At 41.4% G+C, this 17,211-nt stretch overlaps 1 protein-coding gene across 2 annotated transcripts in view; it reads right to left on the bottom strand.

The window, feature by feature from the left end:
* Ryr3 (ryanodine receptor 3) overlaps positions 1-17,211 on the bottom strand; it is a 569,960-nt gene that overhangs the window by 60,649 nt on the left and 492,100 nt on the right. For both annotated transcript variants that reach the window (XM_029469442.1, XM_085834580.1), the window contains 2 exons: positions 12,197-12,517; positions 8,906-9,146 (listed from right to left, as the gene is read on the bottom strand). In XM_029469442.1, coding sequence (XP_029325302.1) covers positions 8,906-9,146; positions 12,197-12,517 — 562 coding nt within the window. The remainder of the gene's footprint in view (positions 1-8,905; positions 9,147-12,196; positions 12,518-17,211) is intronic.

The raw sequence follows: 17,211 nt of genomic DNA, 5'->3' as shown, positions 1-17,211 counted from the left end.
AGTTTGAATCCCTAGAGCCCATGTAAAGTCAGACTTGGCAGCATGAATTTGTAATCTCCATGCTCCTACAGCAAGATGGGAGGCAGAGACAAGAGACTGCCTTGAAGCTCATGTGCTTGCTAGCCCAGTATACTCAGAGGCAAATGCCAAAGAGATCCTTTCTTAAGCAAGATGGGAGGCAAGGGTGAGTAATTCTGAGCTCCATACATGTTCCTGCACTCATATATACAAATGTACACACACACACACACACACACAGTTTGGGAAATATGATTGGTGTTCCTGGGCAGCCTGATAGACAGTCCTACTCACTCATGGAGAGCTCCTTGGTAGGCAAGAAAGGGAAACACTACAAAGGTCAATTCACTTTGAGATTTTTCTTCCTTCTTATCTCTAGCTCTAGCCTCAAGAACATTATTACTGAACCACTCTTGTTTACAAATTCAACTGTCATCTTTGTTATATAGTAGACATGTTTTTTATTTGTTTTTGTTCTTGTTCAGGGTGGTATCCTGTCCCACTAAATATCATGGTACTCCACCTGCCTTAACCTGTAACCAGGAAATGATCAATGAGATCAAAGTAGAAGTTGAAGAATAGACGTTTTGGAAAAGTTCTCTAAGAGAAGATCACATAGCAGAAAATATCTTTTTGCCTCTGCCCTGTGAAATTTGCTTTAATCATTTTGGTTTAGAAAGAAAACCCAAAGTCTGGAACTCTAATTGCCATATTAAAATGTAAAATAACTTTGGAGATGGAAGGCAATGGGAAAGAGATAAAGACAAAGGTGTTAGGGCCCACAATGAATAATCATACTGGCCATATACTGCCTATCTTTGGGTTTCTTTGTATAATAGACTTCTCATCTCTTTAAGCAGTATAGTCACTTCTCCATTACCTCCAGCACAAATGCAATTCAAGTTTGAGGTTTGAGACTGATAAGCTCTTTGATTTTCCGTCACATTGATTTCTCCAGAAAGCTCTTTTCAGGGTTACGTTTCTCATTTTATCAGAACCACCAGCTGTTCATTCCTTGGTGTTTTAGTTTAAATGAGCTTTGTGCACTTGTACTGTGGCTTATGTGAGAAGAGGCAAGGGTCATATCCTAATCTGCCGAGGAAAGGTACAGCCATGGGGATGGTCAGTGAGCAAGAGTCGCAAAAATGAGAATTTAGGTACCATTTCCTGGTGGAAATCCATTCTGTTCTCTTTGCCTTCATGTTGGGATGTCGTTTGAGAGGAAGGAGGAATTTAACTTTGCTCATGCCTTTTCTGAAATGCAACTTTGTATTCACTGTTTCTAGTAAAGCTCTTTCCGCCAAGCTGGATTGGTGAGTATGAAGAATATCCTCTTATGTGTCTTCTCCCAGGCACACAAGATCTCTGCTCCTCTCCTTCAAGCCAGACCAAGATGACACTTGCAGGAGTAAAGATTTTGCCTTCACTTCTATTGCTCAGACTCACTCTGTTCAGAAGAATGATTTCAGAGGGTTCAGCATCTAAGTCAATACTTAGGCACTTGATCCCCACTGAGATTGTTATCTAACCGTTGGGTCCTATATCATCTGCACTGCTTGCTATTAAAAGGCAGCCATGAAATGCAAGGCTTTGAATAGAGGAGATTCAGTTTAGAGGTCATGAGTTGGGACTTTTCCATGTAAGGTAAATGGGGAAAGCGACATAAGCCGGTGAAATGACAGTGTATTAACAGAGAAAACAAGAAGCCTTGTGGATGGAATCTTAACAAGCTGACTATGGTGCCTCAAGATGCTTGCTGTGATGCCAGGGAAGGAGGAGACTCACATGGAACCTCAGGCAGAGAAAACATACTTTATTCACTCTGGGAGAAGTCTTTATAGACTGTTAGGAGGTGGTCTGATGCAAGCAGGCACCCAGGTACACATTAGCACACACATAGACTGCTACACAGGTCACACAGAAGTTGACTCATAGGTCTGCAGATAGGCATTTGTAGGCAGGCTAGGGAAGTTGAAGTCTCTGTCTGGTTTGACCATACTTTTAAAAAAAATCACACAAAAGTAGCATTTTTCCAGAGATAGTTACATAACACATTACATCACTCCATATTTTTATGTCCTCTGGACTTCTGGTGCCCACCACTTTTTGCTGACTCATAGCTCCACAGATGTCCAGTGTTAGCCATCTTGGCCCAAGCTGGGTATTCATATCATTGCCTTGTTGTCTAAACATTAACTGGTCCTTATGACCCTCTGTCTGAAGCAGCTGCACACTTGTAATTCCAGCACTGAAGATGCTGAGCCAGAAGGATTGTTGAGTTTGATGCTATCCTGGGATACATAAGCAAGACCTTGTCTTAAATTCCACAGGCCCTCAACAGGATGGAATACAGTCTTGGGCAATGGCAAGAGTAAGAAGTCTCAAACTTACATTTTCAAGATCATGGTTTGAAAGATATGAAAGCTGTGCTCTTGGGTTCAGAGTCAGGTTTTCTGAGGTGAGGCCTTCTCTCAGCGTTGCCACAAGACTTCACTCCATACAGGCCTCTGCCTAAGATGGCCACTGCACAGGGTTTACTTCCATTCCTTTTGATAGCTTCTAAAATGGATTTTATTTTTTACCAAAAGTCAGATGGCCAAGTTCATATTTATGTCCAACACATTTCTGGTTTCCAGAAAGAAGGGAAAAAGACAACTGCTCTTTTAGAGACTTGTTGAATCAGTTTTGACTTCTGTCTCTAGGCAAGAGGAGATGGGCACTGATGTACCCTGGTCTGCTCACAAGTTCTGCGTATTCTGATCTGCCCAGAGTTCTTGTGTATCCTGCCAGCTTCGGGCTCAACACTGACTAATGGAAATGTCATTTCAAAAGGAGATTCAAACACCATCCCATAGGGATGAAGGACGTACAAAAGTTTAAAATAATGGGAGGAAGATGGGAAATAGAATTTCTTCGATATTTTAAAGTGTTGCTACATGAAAGATTAGTTTTCTCTGGCTTTAGAGAGCAAGCTTAGAGCCTATAGAAATTCATTATCCTTCCAGGTGGAGGAACATGAGGTACACCAATATCTCTGTCAGATCCTCCACTCCATCAATCCAAGTCACTTGATTCTTTTGGATGAAAAAAATACTACTGGATTCTAAAGACTACACTGTTCTCTGCCCTCCACTCTACTGAAAGCCCAGGGACAGATTTTGGTGGGAAGAATTTATTCAAGCCTGACCCTATGGAAAAAGAAGACTTTACTATCTCAAATCTCTATCCACATTGAGAAATGAGCAGAAAATCCCAAGATGGGGCAAGTCTTTTCATTTCCCTTCTTGAAAGTCTTATAGTCTTCATCTTTTGGGACTGACCAGATAAACCACTCCCGATGGACACAAGGAAAAGAAGGGGGCATCCCTTGATTAGGAAAAAGACTGTGGAAGGAGACAAAGGTAACAAAAGATCCAAAGAAAGATTAGAAGGGGAGGCAAAAATAAACCTCACTTTATGACCTCAACATCCCAACTTTCTTCCTGCATTTCTTTCAATGCATTAATAATAAACGCAGAGTCACCAATAATGCATTGGTGTCGAATTAAGGGCAGAACTCAGAGCACTTCCTCTTGGTATCACTTGACTAAGAGCAAGCCCAGATTTGAATTCTCTAATTCAGTCTCCCTGTGTCTTCCCTCATCCTGTCTGCCTGATTAATGAGTCTGAATCTATACCTGTCTTTCGAATCTGTCCATCTGTTTGGCCCTGTATGTTCATCCCAAACAGAAGCTTTGTGATCTTTTTCATTGAACAGCACAGAAAATATCACTTGGGGAAAGGAATGGGGGATACTTCACAGAAATCTTTAACAAAATTTTACAAGGGATTGAGTCACTGACTCTATAAATGATAAATATTAAATAAATACTATCAAGTCATATCTGAATGCTTTGCTCCACATTTATGGTGGATATCCACTTTATAAGACTGCTTTTGGCTTGCAATTTCTATTTTTAGCAAATGATTATCATAACACATGTTCAAATGTGCATGCTTTACTCTTGGATCAGGGGCAGGAAAGAATACTTAAGATTACAGCTATATGTTGGTTTAGCCTATAAAAGCTGATTACATGGGAAATTCAAAGCAAGCAAAGTTGGTTGTTATATTGTTCACTTAAAGGCAAGTTAAACAAACAAGCTGAGTACATAATAGGAAAACAGTCTTCAGTGACCTTAAGATGTATTATTAACGCTGGCTTTGAGGTCCAGCAAAGGTCTCAGTCTCTTTTAATGTAAGAATTATTTTTATCATAACACATAGCCATATCCTCCAAAATAATCAAGTTAGAAAGTATATTGTTCTGGATTTTTATTCCAGGGTCTCACTCTTTAGCCTAGGCTGACGTCTTGCACACTTTTCCCCCAGCCTCGTAAGTGCTGTGTTTACAGGCATGAGCTCCCACGGACACTCTTCTTCTATACTTCACTCTTAGTATAATATAGTACAGATACTTTCTGCTTTCACTGTTGGGAAAGGCTTTGAAGGAACAGACATTCATGTTGAAAGGATGTATTTCTAAGCAGGCTCACATGGCTGTGACGCTCAGGGAGGAACAGGTTGAATAGTAGAGATGAATGAATTAATGATGATCTCAAAGACTCTCTGACATTGCCATTTTTAGCAACTGTCAAGCACCTTGTAAACAGACCACGCTCTCTCTTGAGTCTTCATCATCCACGGTGACACGCAATTCAAAAGCTATTCCAGGAGCAATCTTGCCCCATTTTTATTTTTATTTTCACCTCAAGCTCTGACAAATTTCTTCATTAAATTGCTAACATAATTACGTTATCGGAAATGACTAAAGTTGATTCTCTAAGAGCAGAGTTCCTTTGTCAAAATGAGTATAATTTCCTGTAGCTAGGAAAGGAAATATAATATTCTAACCTTAATGTACATGTTTATGCATATGTGTGTAGACAATATGTATGCAGAAGATGTTTTCTTTCACATCCTAAATATAAGTAATCTCATACAAATTACTTTAAGTACAGCTTATATTAGAAAGATGAATGCTAAAATGAATATTGAATCTCCTGCCATGGCAGAATGGGAAACAACTCCCAAGTCAGTTATCTTCTCTCAACTATTTTTGCATCTCTTCCATCACTCCCAGATTATAAATCTTACAATTGTAAGAGAGTGTGATATGGTGAAACACTTAGTCTTTGCTTCTATTCCTGGCAAAGGGGGTCCTGAGCAATTGGAGTAGTTTTTGCTTTTTTTTTTTTTTTTTTAATAACAAAGCCCTTTGGCCATCTAGGGGTTTATGAATGACATGAGACTTGCCATTTCATAACAAACCCACATATTGATGAGTGGCTTGATATCCTCAGGAGAGTACCTGGGCCCCAGACAGTCTAGAACTCTCTAGTGGGAGTTGGAATCAGATTACAAGGTTGGGACTTTCGATCTTATTCCTAAGCTCTTGAAAAAGAGAGGATTCAGTCCAAACTCAAAAACCAATGACCACTGATACAATGAAGCCTACCTATAAAGCTGTTAAAGACCAAGGTTGCTGATCAGTGGTTGCACACTTGCATGGCAGGCAAACCATCCTAGGCTTAGTGTCTAGTACAACAAAGCAAAGCAAAGGAAATCATAAGAAAATACCGCCATCAACAAACACTCCTGAACAGTAAGACTCAGGGGCTTCTAGACAGGCGAGCACACGCATGTGCCAGAGGCTGCTACACCCGGGAAGAACATGGGGACTCTGTACATCCTCAAACCCACACATTTCTATTTGGATGTTCCTGAGTTGTATTCTATTACATCAGTAATCCTAAATGCTTTCTTGAGTTCCATGGTGGCCCTGAGGATTGAAATACAAGAAAGCTATTTCTCAGTGGAAATAGCTAGTCCCATGAGTTCTGGACTTTCCCAAGAAAGGGTCTTATCTTACACTTCAGTTAGCTTGAGCCCTCAGGTAAATCAAATATGTACATTTCCTATGTTTTCTCTCCCCCACCACCAGAAAACTAGAGAGCTATAATAGGTCCCAAAGACAGACTAAGAATTTCTTTTCCCTCAGTTTCAACAAAAATTGTAATCAACTCATTTTCCCATATTAACATGTATTATCATATTTTTTCTTATTATAGGTGAGTATTCTGCCCCAGACCTTGTTCATTATCAATCATTCTGAGCAGAGGACTCACAGAGTTTATATTCTACACAGAGAAACTGTGGCTAGCCTGGTCACTTCCTTTTAACACTATGAAATTTGTTTAGACAGTTTTCTATATATACACAATGCATGCTGTCCATTCTTGTCCTCTCCCTTCCTACCTATTGGGTTGGTCTGGTGCTGCTATGTATTCAGATGCTAAACGATGGACCTCAAGATTTGGTTGCAGTCCTAAGGAGCACGTTCTCAGGACACCAAATGATGTTATTTAAACTTTGCTCACCAATCTTCTCTGACTAGTTAAATAACAGTGGCTGACACCCAATTCCTGGGGAGAATAGAGGTAGATGGGGTTTTGGTTACCAAAATGGGGGCTTCAGTTAGGGGGAAGGAGGGAGGGAGGAAGGGAAAGAAAGGATGGGAGAGCAAAAGATCTCCATTAGATGAGATGGAGCAGGAGCACGTGGCTGAGAGAAGTGCACCTGAGGACAGGTTGACGGTGAGCAAAGCAGCCCGGGCAAGACTCAAACATCAAATAACTTGGGGAGCACAACTGGGAAATGGCCAGTCTAGTGAAGGAAAATAGTTTAGGGGTAATAGCCCAGTAACTGTGCTAAAGCTAATTAAATAAATTGATAGGACTCTGACTTGATTATTGGGGGGCTGACTGGGTCATAGTAAGTACTAATAGAGTTATTAAATACCATACAACACCTACCACCTCTTCCCCATTAATCTCTCTTTTATGTTATTGTCTATTTGTTTAGTGGCCTATTGTAAGTAAATAGGCCATCTTAGTGACCAGGAGCTTAGAGCTATCCTTTGGAGCCAGGTGGACCCAGAGGGTGTACAAGTAAAGACAGTGATCCCTTCTTCCTCTATCAGGATCCAATCGTTCAGAGGTTAAGGTAGAAATGGCCAATCTTGTGTGGGACCAGCATATATAACTTCACATGTGAATTAATGATTGTAGCATTTGTTAACTATTTCTTTTTAAAAATTCTACACAAATTCTCTACTTCGGAACTACATCCCCAGCTCATGGGAACCCCACATATAAGACTGGTGTTTGAAGTTGGGTCAGTCTACAGGAAGATCTATAGTAACTCTGGACAGTGTCAGAATTGGTGTACATTGTTGGGTACCCTGTTGGTACTGAAGTAGGGAATCAGTATGGGAAAATTATATATTTGATGAGGGAGGGGAATAGTATAGTCAAATAGTATAGTCTAAAGTGACATATTTGTGTATTAAATTGACAAGGGGTGGATTTGTGATGGCTAATTTTGATTATTAACTTGATTGAGTTAAGAAACATCTAGGGAGGGAACTGGAGAGATGGCTCAGGGGTTAACGGACACTAGCTGTTCTTTCAGAAAATCAGAGTTTAATTCCCAGCATTCACATGGCAGCTCACAACTGTTAGTGATTTTTGTTCCAGAGGATAAGACATACACACACATGGAGTACAAAACCACATGTAGGCAGAACACCTATTAACATAAAGTCAAAATAAAGGTTAAAAAAATAAAATGTTTTGGGATTTTAAGGGCCCAAATTTGGGTATGGCTATGAAGGTATTTCTAGAGAGGATTATATGAATAGGAAGACAAACCCCGAAGGTAGGTAGGTGGCACCATTTCCTGGACTGGGGTTCCAAGCTGAATAAATAAGGAAAGGGGGGGGGGAAGACAATGAAACTATGATATTCTCCTTTCTCAGCTTCCTTATCCACCCAGATATAAGTAAGCCCCTACGGCCTCACATTCCCCTGCATAGCAGACTCTGTCTCCTCAGACCATGAGCCAACATAAATCCTTCCTTAAGTTGTCCCCCATCAGTTATCTTCTGGTCACAGCCAGGTAGGAGAGAGGGAACTAATATAGTTTGAGTCTTCAATACCACATGTTAAGGTTCTCTCAAAATCTCTGTGTTTACCCTACAAATACCCTGCTTTCCTTATAGACATATAGGACGGCTGGCCCTCATATAACTCAAATTACTGCTTCAGTATTCATTATGTCACAATTAAGCTTTATGTGCCAAATGAACACATTGGGTCTTGATAAAGGATGGCTCATACAGAAACTTTCTGGTATTACAGGAATCAATTTGCTTAATTATGACATTTGAGCATTTCAGCTATTAAATATCCCGAACACACTGCTTCCTGAGGATTTCCATAGCCCTTCTTCCCACAGTGATCTTGTTCTGGACCTTCATGGTTCCCAGCCTCTTATTTCCTGCGGGTCTTTGCTCAAATGTTGCTTTCCCAGTAACAACAACATAGTTAAGGAACTACATTTTACTTGTCCTTCCCTTTATTTCTCTCAATATTGTTGTACTTCCCCCCCCATTGTGTGTGCTTTTTTATTTTCCAAAATGAATGCCTCTATGGTAAAGAGTATTCTCCATCCCTCAAAGCCATGAACAGTGACTGGCAGTTAAGGGCAGCCATTGAATGAGTATATCAGTGAGCAGCAAAAATGAGACAATGCAAACCTTATTCCACCAGCTGCCCCTTGCCTCATAGTGGCCGATGAGGATGCGTGCCTCAATCCACACAAAATCACTGGCCAAGGAAACCACTGTACATATATGTTCTGACTGCTGGGTGGAAAGACTGGCAGTGGTAGCTATAGCTTCCTTCATCTCCCTAGCAACACAAAGCAATATCATCGTTCCCTGTTATTTGATTGTACAAACCAGCCTTGGAGAGCAGCTGGCAGCTTCCAGACAACTCCTTCATACCTGTTGTTGTCCACATAGCGGATCAGCATGGGGTAGAAGGCATAGAGGTCCCTGCAGAGGACAGCAAACTCATCTAGGATGAGGAGCTCAGCCTCCTGGGTATCCCCCTTGCCATCGGTCTTCAGCTGCTCCTCCTCCTGCACAGTCTTCACCGCCTTCTTCTTTAGCTTCTCCAGGGTGGGGATGAAGTGGCTTCGAAGCAGGTCAGGCCTGGCTTTGCTGATGATTGGCTGGGCATACACTGCAGTTGCAAACAGAGGACCTTAGTCTCATCCCATGTGTTATAACCATTAAAGACATTAAGAAAGGTGAGATTAAGGAAACCATCAATCCAGAATGATATCTGTGCATAGATCCTATCTGTAATCCTTCCTTGAACATCCCTCTCCCAAGTCCACAGTGAAGCGGGAATCCAGCACAGCCACAGAAGGTCTCCACTCTACTCAGCAACTCCAGGCCATGGGAGCCCCACCCACTATGAATTCCTCATATGTGCAAGGCCTATGCCTCACTCCTTCTCTTTTCTAACAGACTATCTTCCATCATCTGACAGCCTGCCCATGTTGGTCTTGGCTCATCAGTTAGATTTTTATGTCCCTGCAGGAAGCCCTTTCATGGAAATTAGTACTGTGTTGACCTGGGAATAAGCACTGGGTGTGTGCTTTCTATTGAGATGACAGATATGTCAGTTTTGATGATCTGCCATTACACTATAATATGTGCACTGGAAGTCATAAATCTTTAACACATTTACTATGTGTTAAAAATAAAATGTATATGTATGCATATGTGTATATGCTTACACATGCTTTCTAATTATTTCTAATTATTTTTTAAAAATCTGCCAAAGGCATAATAGTCCAGTCAGGTTCTAAGCTCTCAGCACTGACATCCTCTTTATGCTTTGAGAGAGGGAGTATGGGCTTGGAAAAACTGGGGCATTACTAGGAGCAGAGAAGCTGAACAAGAAGTTATCAGGGCTGCCATGCTGGCCTTTGATACAAAGAACAAATGGAAACCTTCATGTCTTATCCTATTTTTTATATCCCATTGATAAGATTCTGATTATACTATTATGAATTAGGTCAGCTGAGCTGAATAGTGTGAGTATAAGAATCAGAGTAATTGCAAGAAAAAGTGAAATGAAATGAATGCATCCTGAACCATTGGCAGTGGACGTTTGAATGTCTATTTCCACATTTCTTTAGCTTAGGGACGAAAGTCAATTAAAGGAGGAAGGGAAAGCGCTTCTACTGGAGAAGGCAAAGATAGCTTTTTTGATGACATGCATTAACCATGGAGTCCTGACTTCTTAGCAATCTCCAAGGCACAGGCCCACTGGTTTACTGAATTGAGCTGAAATTAGGTCCTTGAAACTGACTTGCATTAGTCACCAGGAGTTAAGTGGCCTCACTGAATGAGCTCTGGATTTGCTGCAGGAAGGACAGCTACAATTCTGTTTCCATCAGTGTTCTCTTCAGTGACAGGAAACTCTCCCAGCCTGGGAGGAAGGGAGCAGATTTCCTGATCCTTGGCCTTCCCTTAACTCGCACTATAAGAATCCATTAAATTGCCTTAGGATTAACAACCTTTTAAGGATAATTGGCAATCAGGGACTGTCTACCCTGTTTATTTTCTGTCCACAGGGTCTGCATTTTAGTTACAATTTTAATCTCAGTTCATTTCTGAGACCGAGAGAATGTAGGAATACTTCCCACTTATTCTTCTACAAATGTGTCTCTGCATTTGCCAGGGAAGATCACCATTCAGTGCTGTGCTCTCTGTAGCCTAGCATTGGCATTTCATGGTCCAGGAGGTCAGATGCAGGAAGCTGTGACAAGTGGACTCCCTGACCTAAACTGATGTTCCATCAAAAACAATGATTTTCCACAGTGTGGATCTCTCAAACTCTAGTGTGACAGGCAGGGTACTAAATATTCATGTATTCATGGTTTCTTGACTTGGGTTGCTTGACATTTTCCAAAAGTTTCCCTCTTTTGGTGTCTTCGAGAACAGAAAATTGGCTAATAGCATTTATTTAGAGCTTATTACATGCCAGGAGTTAAAAAGGATACAAAGAAAGAGAGAAAATAAAAAAAAAAAAGCAACAAAACAAAGTGCTGCTATTGTTAGCTACATTCAAGGCAGTCTTAGAAATGAAAATGCTGAATGACATTGAGGAATTTGAGTTTTATATAAAAGTACAAAATGCAAATGGTTATTTACCAATAATTAGTAACAAGAGAGCCAAAGGATTGATTTCTTTCTTTCTTTCTTTCTTTCTTTCTTTCTTTCTTTCTTTCTTTCTTTCTTTTTTTTTTTTTTTTTTGGTTTTTCAAGATAGGTTTTTCTCTGTGTAGTCCTGGCTCTCCTAGAACTCACTCTGTAGACCAGGCTGGCCTTGAACTCAGAAATTCGCCTGCCTCTGCTGTAGTGCTGTAATTAAAGGCATGCACCACCACTGCCCGGCTGCCAATGGGTTTCTTTTTTTTTTTTTTGGTTTTTTGAGACAGGGTTTCTCTGTGTAGCCCTGGCTGTCCTGGAACTCACTTTGTAGACCAGGCTGGCCTCGAACTCAGAAATCCGCTTGCCTCTGCCTCCCAAGTGCTGGGATTTCTTAAGCACCAAAAAACAAATAAAGTAATGATCATCCCAGAGGAGGGCAGCTGATCTACAGGGCTTCTTGGAGATCTCTGAGCAGGGGGGGGGGGGGGTCGGTAAGGGTTTGAGGAAAGCATGCCATTCAGTTTACTATGCTGTTTTTGTTTGAGACATGTCTCAGGCTGGCCTTGAATTCCTACCTCTGCCTCCCAAGAGCCCATGTTACAGGGGTATGCTAACATGCCTGGTCTATGCAGGGTTGGGGATTGAACCCAGGGACTCAAACATGTTAGGCAAATACTCTACAATTTGGTCTTATATTTTTAATTTTTTTAAAGATTTATTTATTTTATGTATATGAGTATACTATAGCTGTCTTCAGACATGCCAGAAGGGTATCAGATCTCATTACAGATGGTTGTGAGCCACCATGTGGTTGCTGGGAATTGAACTCAGGACCTCTGGAAGAGCAGTCATTGCTCTTAACCGCTGAACCATCTCTCCAGCCCCGCTACAATTTGGTCTTCATCCCTAGACTCAAGTTGACTGCTAAGCAAATGTGAGGTAGAAGATTAAAACACAGAACAGAACTTGCTCAAAATCACAGAATTAGTAAACGAGTTAAGAAGAGATTCTGACTGCCTTAACTGTAGAGCCAAAGACCGCGAGAGAAAGAGTATTGATTGGTACCTGCGATGCGCTTCATCCAGGAGGCCTCATCAATGCCCAGGTTGTTGTTGATGATTTTCAGGATGTTGCCCAGGATGAGGCTGAGGTGTTCAGATGTGACCTTGGTGCAGCAGGGTCCTGTGCTGGGGGGCAGGTTTTCAGGTCCTCGCTCCCACCAGTAGGACAGGTAGTTGCAGAGCATGGGCAAGATCACTTCAATGACATGGGGCATCTCAGTGTACCGGGCACCTGACTCGGCCAAGTCATTGATTTCCTTCATCAGGCCTTCCAGCTGAGGGATGTCAGGACACATGTCCTCCACCTTGTCTGGCATCCCCAGAACTGACCGAGAGAGTACAGGAAGAAGAAAGGCACATTGAGTCAAAAACAGAGTGATGTAGTGTACCATTCTTTTGGCCTCTACATGTAAATTTCCACTGCAGAGCCTTAAAGGAATGAGCATGGAGGAGAGCAGCCTCAGGACTTGAGTTGTGTGTAGGCTGTAGTTTTCAGGGGCATGTCCCTAAATGCCACATTGAAGTTAAAAAACAGAGCTAAAGCAGCACAATGGAGACACTGGTGAGGTACAGTGCATGAGGCTACTTTGTGACAAACAGATCCTTTGCTAGTCCCTCTTGGCCTGACTATTGGGATCAACGTGTCCATTGCAAGAAGCAATAGCACCCAGAGCAAAGTAACTCAATGTTCAAATGCCAAATTCTATTTCAATCAATCATCCCGATCATTTCACGTCCCATAGAAGGGTATACTGGCTAGTTTTGTGTCAACTTGACACAAGCTGGAGCTATCACAGAGAAAGGAACTTCAGTTGGGGAAGTGCCTCCATGAGATCCAGCTGTGGGACATTTTCTCAATTAGTGATCAAGGGGGAGAGGCCCCTTGTGGGTGGGTGGGACCATCCCTGGGCTGCTAGTCTTGGGTTCTACAAGAGAGCAGGTTGAGCAAGCCAGGGGAAACAAGCCAGTAAAGAACATCCCTCCATGGCTTCTGCATCAGCTCCTGGTTCCTGACCTGCTTGAGTTCCAGTCCTGACTTCCTTTGGTGATGAACAGCAATATGGAAGTATAAGCTGAATAAACCCTTTCCTCCCCAAGTTGCTTGTTGGTCATGATGTTTGTGCAGGAGTAGAAACTGACTAAGACAAAGGGAAAGGAAAACGTCCCATCTAACATCCCTGCAACTGGGCTAGAGGCTCTAATACTTAGCATCTTGTTCAAAATACACTAAGGAAAAAAAATCGCTCCTGGATTGATCCTATGCCTTTACAACAAAAATGATCAATAACTTCAGGTGACTTAAGTGACTCTCTGTCTGTCACACACTTTGCTTTTCAAGAAAGCATATTTCCTGGGACTAGTGAGTTAACTCCCTTTTCTCTGTTCTGTATGCCTGAGGTCACTTCACTGGATAGGGGCACCCGGGATGAAATGAAAGTAGAATTCAGTATTATTTTAGAGAGGATTAGATTTCTTTTCTTTTGTATTGCTGATGTTGGATGTTGACAAAGGACCTTGCTCTGTGCATCAGAAAACATGGGTGGCAATCTGGGAATCCTGGGAGACCCTTATACACAAGGTAATTTTACATATACACTATCAGAGCAAATAGTTAAATGCTGAGAAGCCAAACTTTGCACCAGGAGCTTAACATTCAGAACAATATCAACCAGCACAGGCAACTGACACACTTATTTGCTAGCACAGTTATATATAAGAAAGCTCAGGTGTGTGTGTCTAAAAGTCACATGCATAATTATCACCATAGACACTTCTTTCTCCCATATAAGAAGAACAAGACGTTGCTTAAGGTTGGTGCACTGCAGTCATGATAATGACCTTTAGAAGTTATTTATACATACAATAATTGGTCCTTGAACGGGACCAACATTTATGATTCACAGGGTGTTTTGGGGCTCCAAATGTCACATGATAATCTCAAAGAGCAAATTCTGGTATGTTAGCTACCTGAAGTCAGCCTCAAAGGAACCTGATTAGAGGCAGACACAAGAGTGTTGGGAAAAGTCATTAGAACATACTGCACTTGTAGCTGTTATATAACAGTTCTGTTGGTGAGGGCCTTTCACTTGCAGCAGCTGTATCCCCTGGAAACACATCAGAGATGTAGGTCCTCAGGCCTTACTCCAGGTCTACTGAGTTAGACATACCAGTGGCAGTGGTAGGCCTTGGAGATCTTTAACACATCAACCAAGTGACTCTGACAAGCACTGAGTAAGATTCGAAAGTTCTTTATTCATTTCTCCTAGCGGCTCTTCATCCAAAGAGCACTGGCCCTTTGCAAGGCAGGCTGATCGCTTCCACTGGAATTGGACCTCTTTTCTCAGTGGCTCATTATTGAAACAGGGTATGGAAAGGAAGCAAGGAGGCTGATGACAGGATGTTTTTGTCAGCCCCATACTCTGACTAATAGGCTATTTCTATGTGACTAAGGTTTTATGCCAGCTTGAATAAGTGTCACAAAACGGTATTAAGCTTTTTCTTAGGCATATTTTAGCTTTGGATAAGAAATGGCTCAGTGGTTAAGAGCACTGACTGTTCTTCAAGAAGTCCTGAGTTCAATTCCCAGCACCCATATGGTGGCTCACAACCATCTGTAATGAGATCTGATGCCCTCTTCTGGGGTGTCTGAAGACAGACACAGTGTACTCATATACATAAAATAAATAAATAAATCTTCAAAAAAAAAAAAAAAAAAGAAAGTGACACATCTTCTTAGGGTATTGAGGCTTCTAATATAATTAACTTTATTGGCACAACACTAAACATCAATTAATAGTGATGTCCAATTGTTGGAAGATTGATGCTATAAATCAATCCATACATTTAAAAAAAAAGCCATCATTGTTACCTTAAACATTCCTTCCTCTCCTTTTCTCCTTAGGCTACCCATTTTGTAATGAATGAAGTCTACAGTCTTACGTCCCATTAAGCTATCAGTTACTCTCCAGGTAATTCACACACCCCAAAATTCATTTTGATGCAGATATGACTTTAGAAAGAGCCACAGAGATGCTCAGCATTCATTCATTGCTTATTTAAACCAACTGCAAAAAGCAGGAGACTTGGGGGTCAAGTCTCAGTGTTGCTGATGGAAAAAGGTAGTAGGTCCAAAGGTCCCTAAAAGGCAAAAATGACCCCAAAATGACAGTATGGACTCAGCTCAAACTTGACACACCGACAACAACAACCTGTGAAATAGGTTTCTGCCTGCCAGAGAGAGCCACTTTTCTCATCTCCCCTTGCCTTTGGTGAATGGGGCATCTGGTTTTCTATTGGTGACCTGTGGTGCATATCAAATGCCAGCCTCTAGTTCCCACTGTTATTCTAATTCAGTAGAATTTTATTAGTGGTCTTAACCTAAATTATCCTGGGGACCCTTTTTTTTGGGGGGGAGGGTTGGGGTAGGGTATTCTTTGTATGTGAAATAAGCAATAAAGACTGAAACTGCTGTAGTTTAGCACTCTGCATTCTAGATTAGAAGGACACTGGTGACAAGGTGTGCTTAGGACCTCATGACAGTTTGAGAAAGCACCTGAAATAAATGGAACTTTTATGGAGTATGGCTGTTCATTTGCAGTATATATCCATAATTTCAGAAAACCGTGTCTCCAGATGAGATGGACTATAGTTTAAAATGACTTACTATATTTTTCTTTCTCCTAATATGGCGAGGCCTACAATTTGGCAGTTTGGGCTTCAGATTTCATCAAAGCACTATAGTTCTATTGGAATTCAAGCTTTACTAAAAATAAAGCTATTGAAGAGGTTTTATTTGAGCCTATCATCTTGTGACATCTTGTGTCATCTTGTGCCATCCCAAGACAATACAGAGCTTTCTCCATCTTCTATTCTTGCTCAAGCCATTTCAGGTTTAACTAGAATCTTCTTGATAGAAGATAGAAGCCCCTGTAAATAGAATCCCAACTCTATTCTAGGAACCTAAGGTCAAGATGCCCAAGCTTCTGTTAAACTGCCTGCTTGTGCAAACCTCTCCCTCCAGCTAACTACTTATCTTAGCTTCTGTTAAACTGCTTGTTGGCACAAAACTTTCCTGTGTAGCTGTCAGCAAGATACCATGATGTATTTTTACCTCTACAGCCCCTAAACCTAAACACTTGGCACCACACTTGGATCCCGATTACTTCAGCTAGTCCCAGCTAGATGGAATAAAGACTTTCAACTGGTTATAAACTGTCTCCGAGTGGTCATCTCTAGTGGACTCCCGGTAATAATCTTACTAATATCACACTGAATCCAAATATGAGGTTACTTGCTTTCACTCTCCGGAAGAAGGATTGCAGCTTGATTTGGATTTTAGCTTTAATGGTTATTGGTTGTTTGCTGAGAAATCTTTATTTGTTAAAAAAAAAAAAAATAGGCTGTGGGCCACATTTGTCCTATGTACATACTTTACCAATCTGTGTTATAGAACTTAATGCATGTCAATTCTTCTGTTAAAAAGACTCTTCCGTGTATAACTACAGTTCCTTCTGGTGCTATCCCATGTCTTATTTTCTGTGATGGCAGATAATATGTGCTCAGTATCCTATTGAAGAACAACTTTCTTTTGAAGACTATACTTAGGCTGTTATTATGCATATGGTCCTTTTCGATGGCACGCTGACTAAAGACTAGATAAAAGTAATCATGTCCCTAGGCTCAAACAAGAAATGAAGACCTGGGGGCAGGGGGAGGGGTGGGGGGGGGAGGGGCGGAGACAAAAGACCTCAAGGTCTTGCGATGTCAGGACATGAGAATCCACCTAGACTGTCTCCTCAGTATGAAACAACTATCAAAAGTCTAATCATCAAAAAAGTCGTTTTCAAGCTCAAGTCTCCAACAAGATACAGACAATATCTGGTCTCTAACTCAGACCCGCTGACCTACCTTCTTCACATTGTGATGATTAACCTGGTTCACTTAGTGAGATTTAGAATTCCCTGTAGGTAGGCCTGAGGGGGGATTACCAGAGAGGCTTTGCTGAGGAGGGAAGAACCC

This window comes from Mus caroli, unplaced genomic scaffold, assembly GCF_978045245.1.
Source record: "Mus caroli unplaced genomic scaffold, Mus_caroli_1 scaffold_2, whole genome shotgun sequence".
NCBI classification, from domain to species: domain Eukaryota; kingdom Metazoa; phylum Chordata; class Mammalia; order Rodentia; family Muridae; genus Mus; species Mus caroli.
Note: the sequence above shows the minus strand (reverse complement) of the source record. Positions and strands in the feature narration are given on the sequence as shown.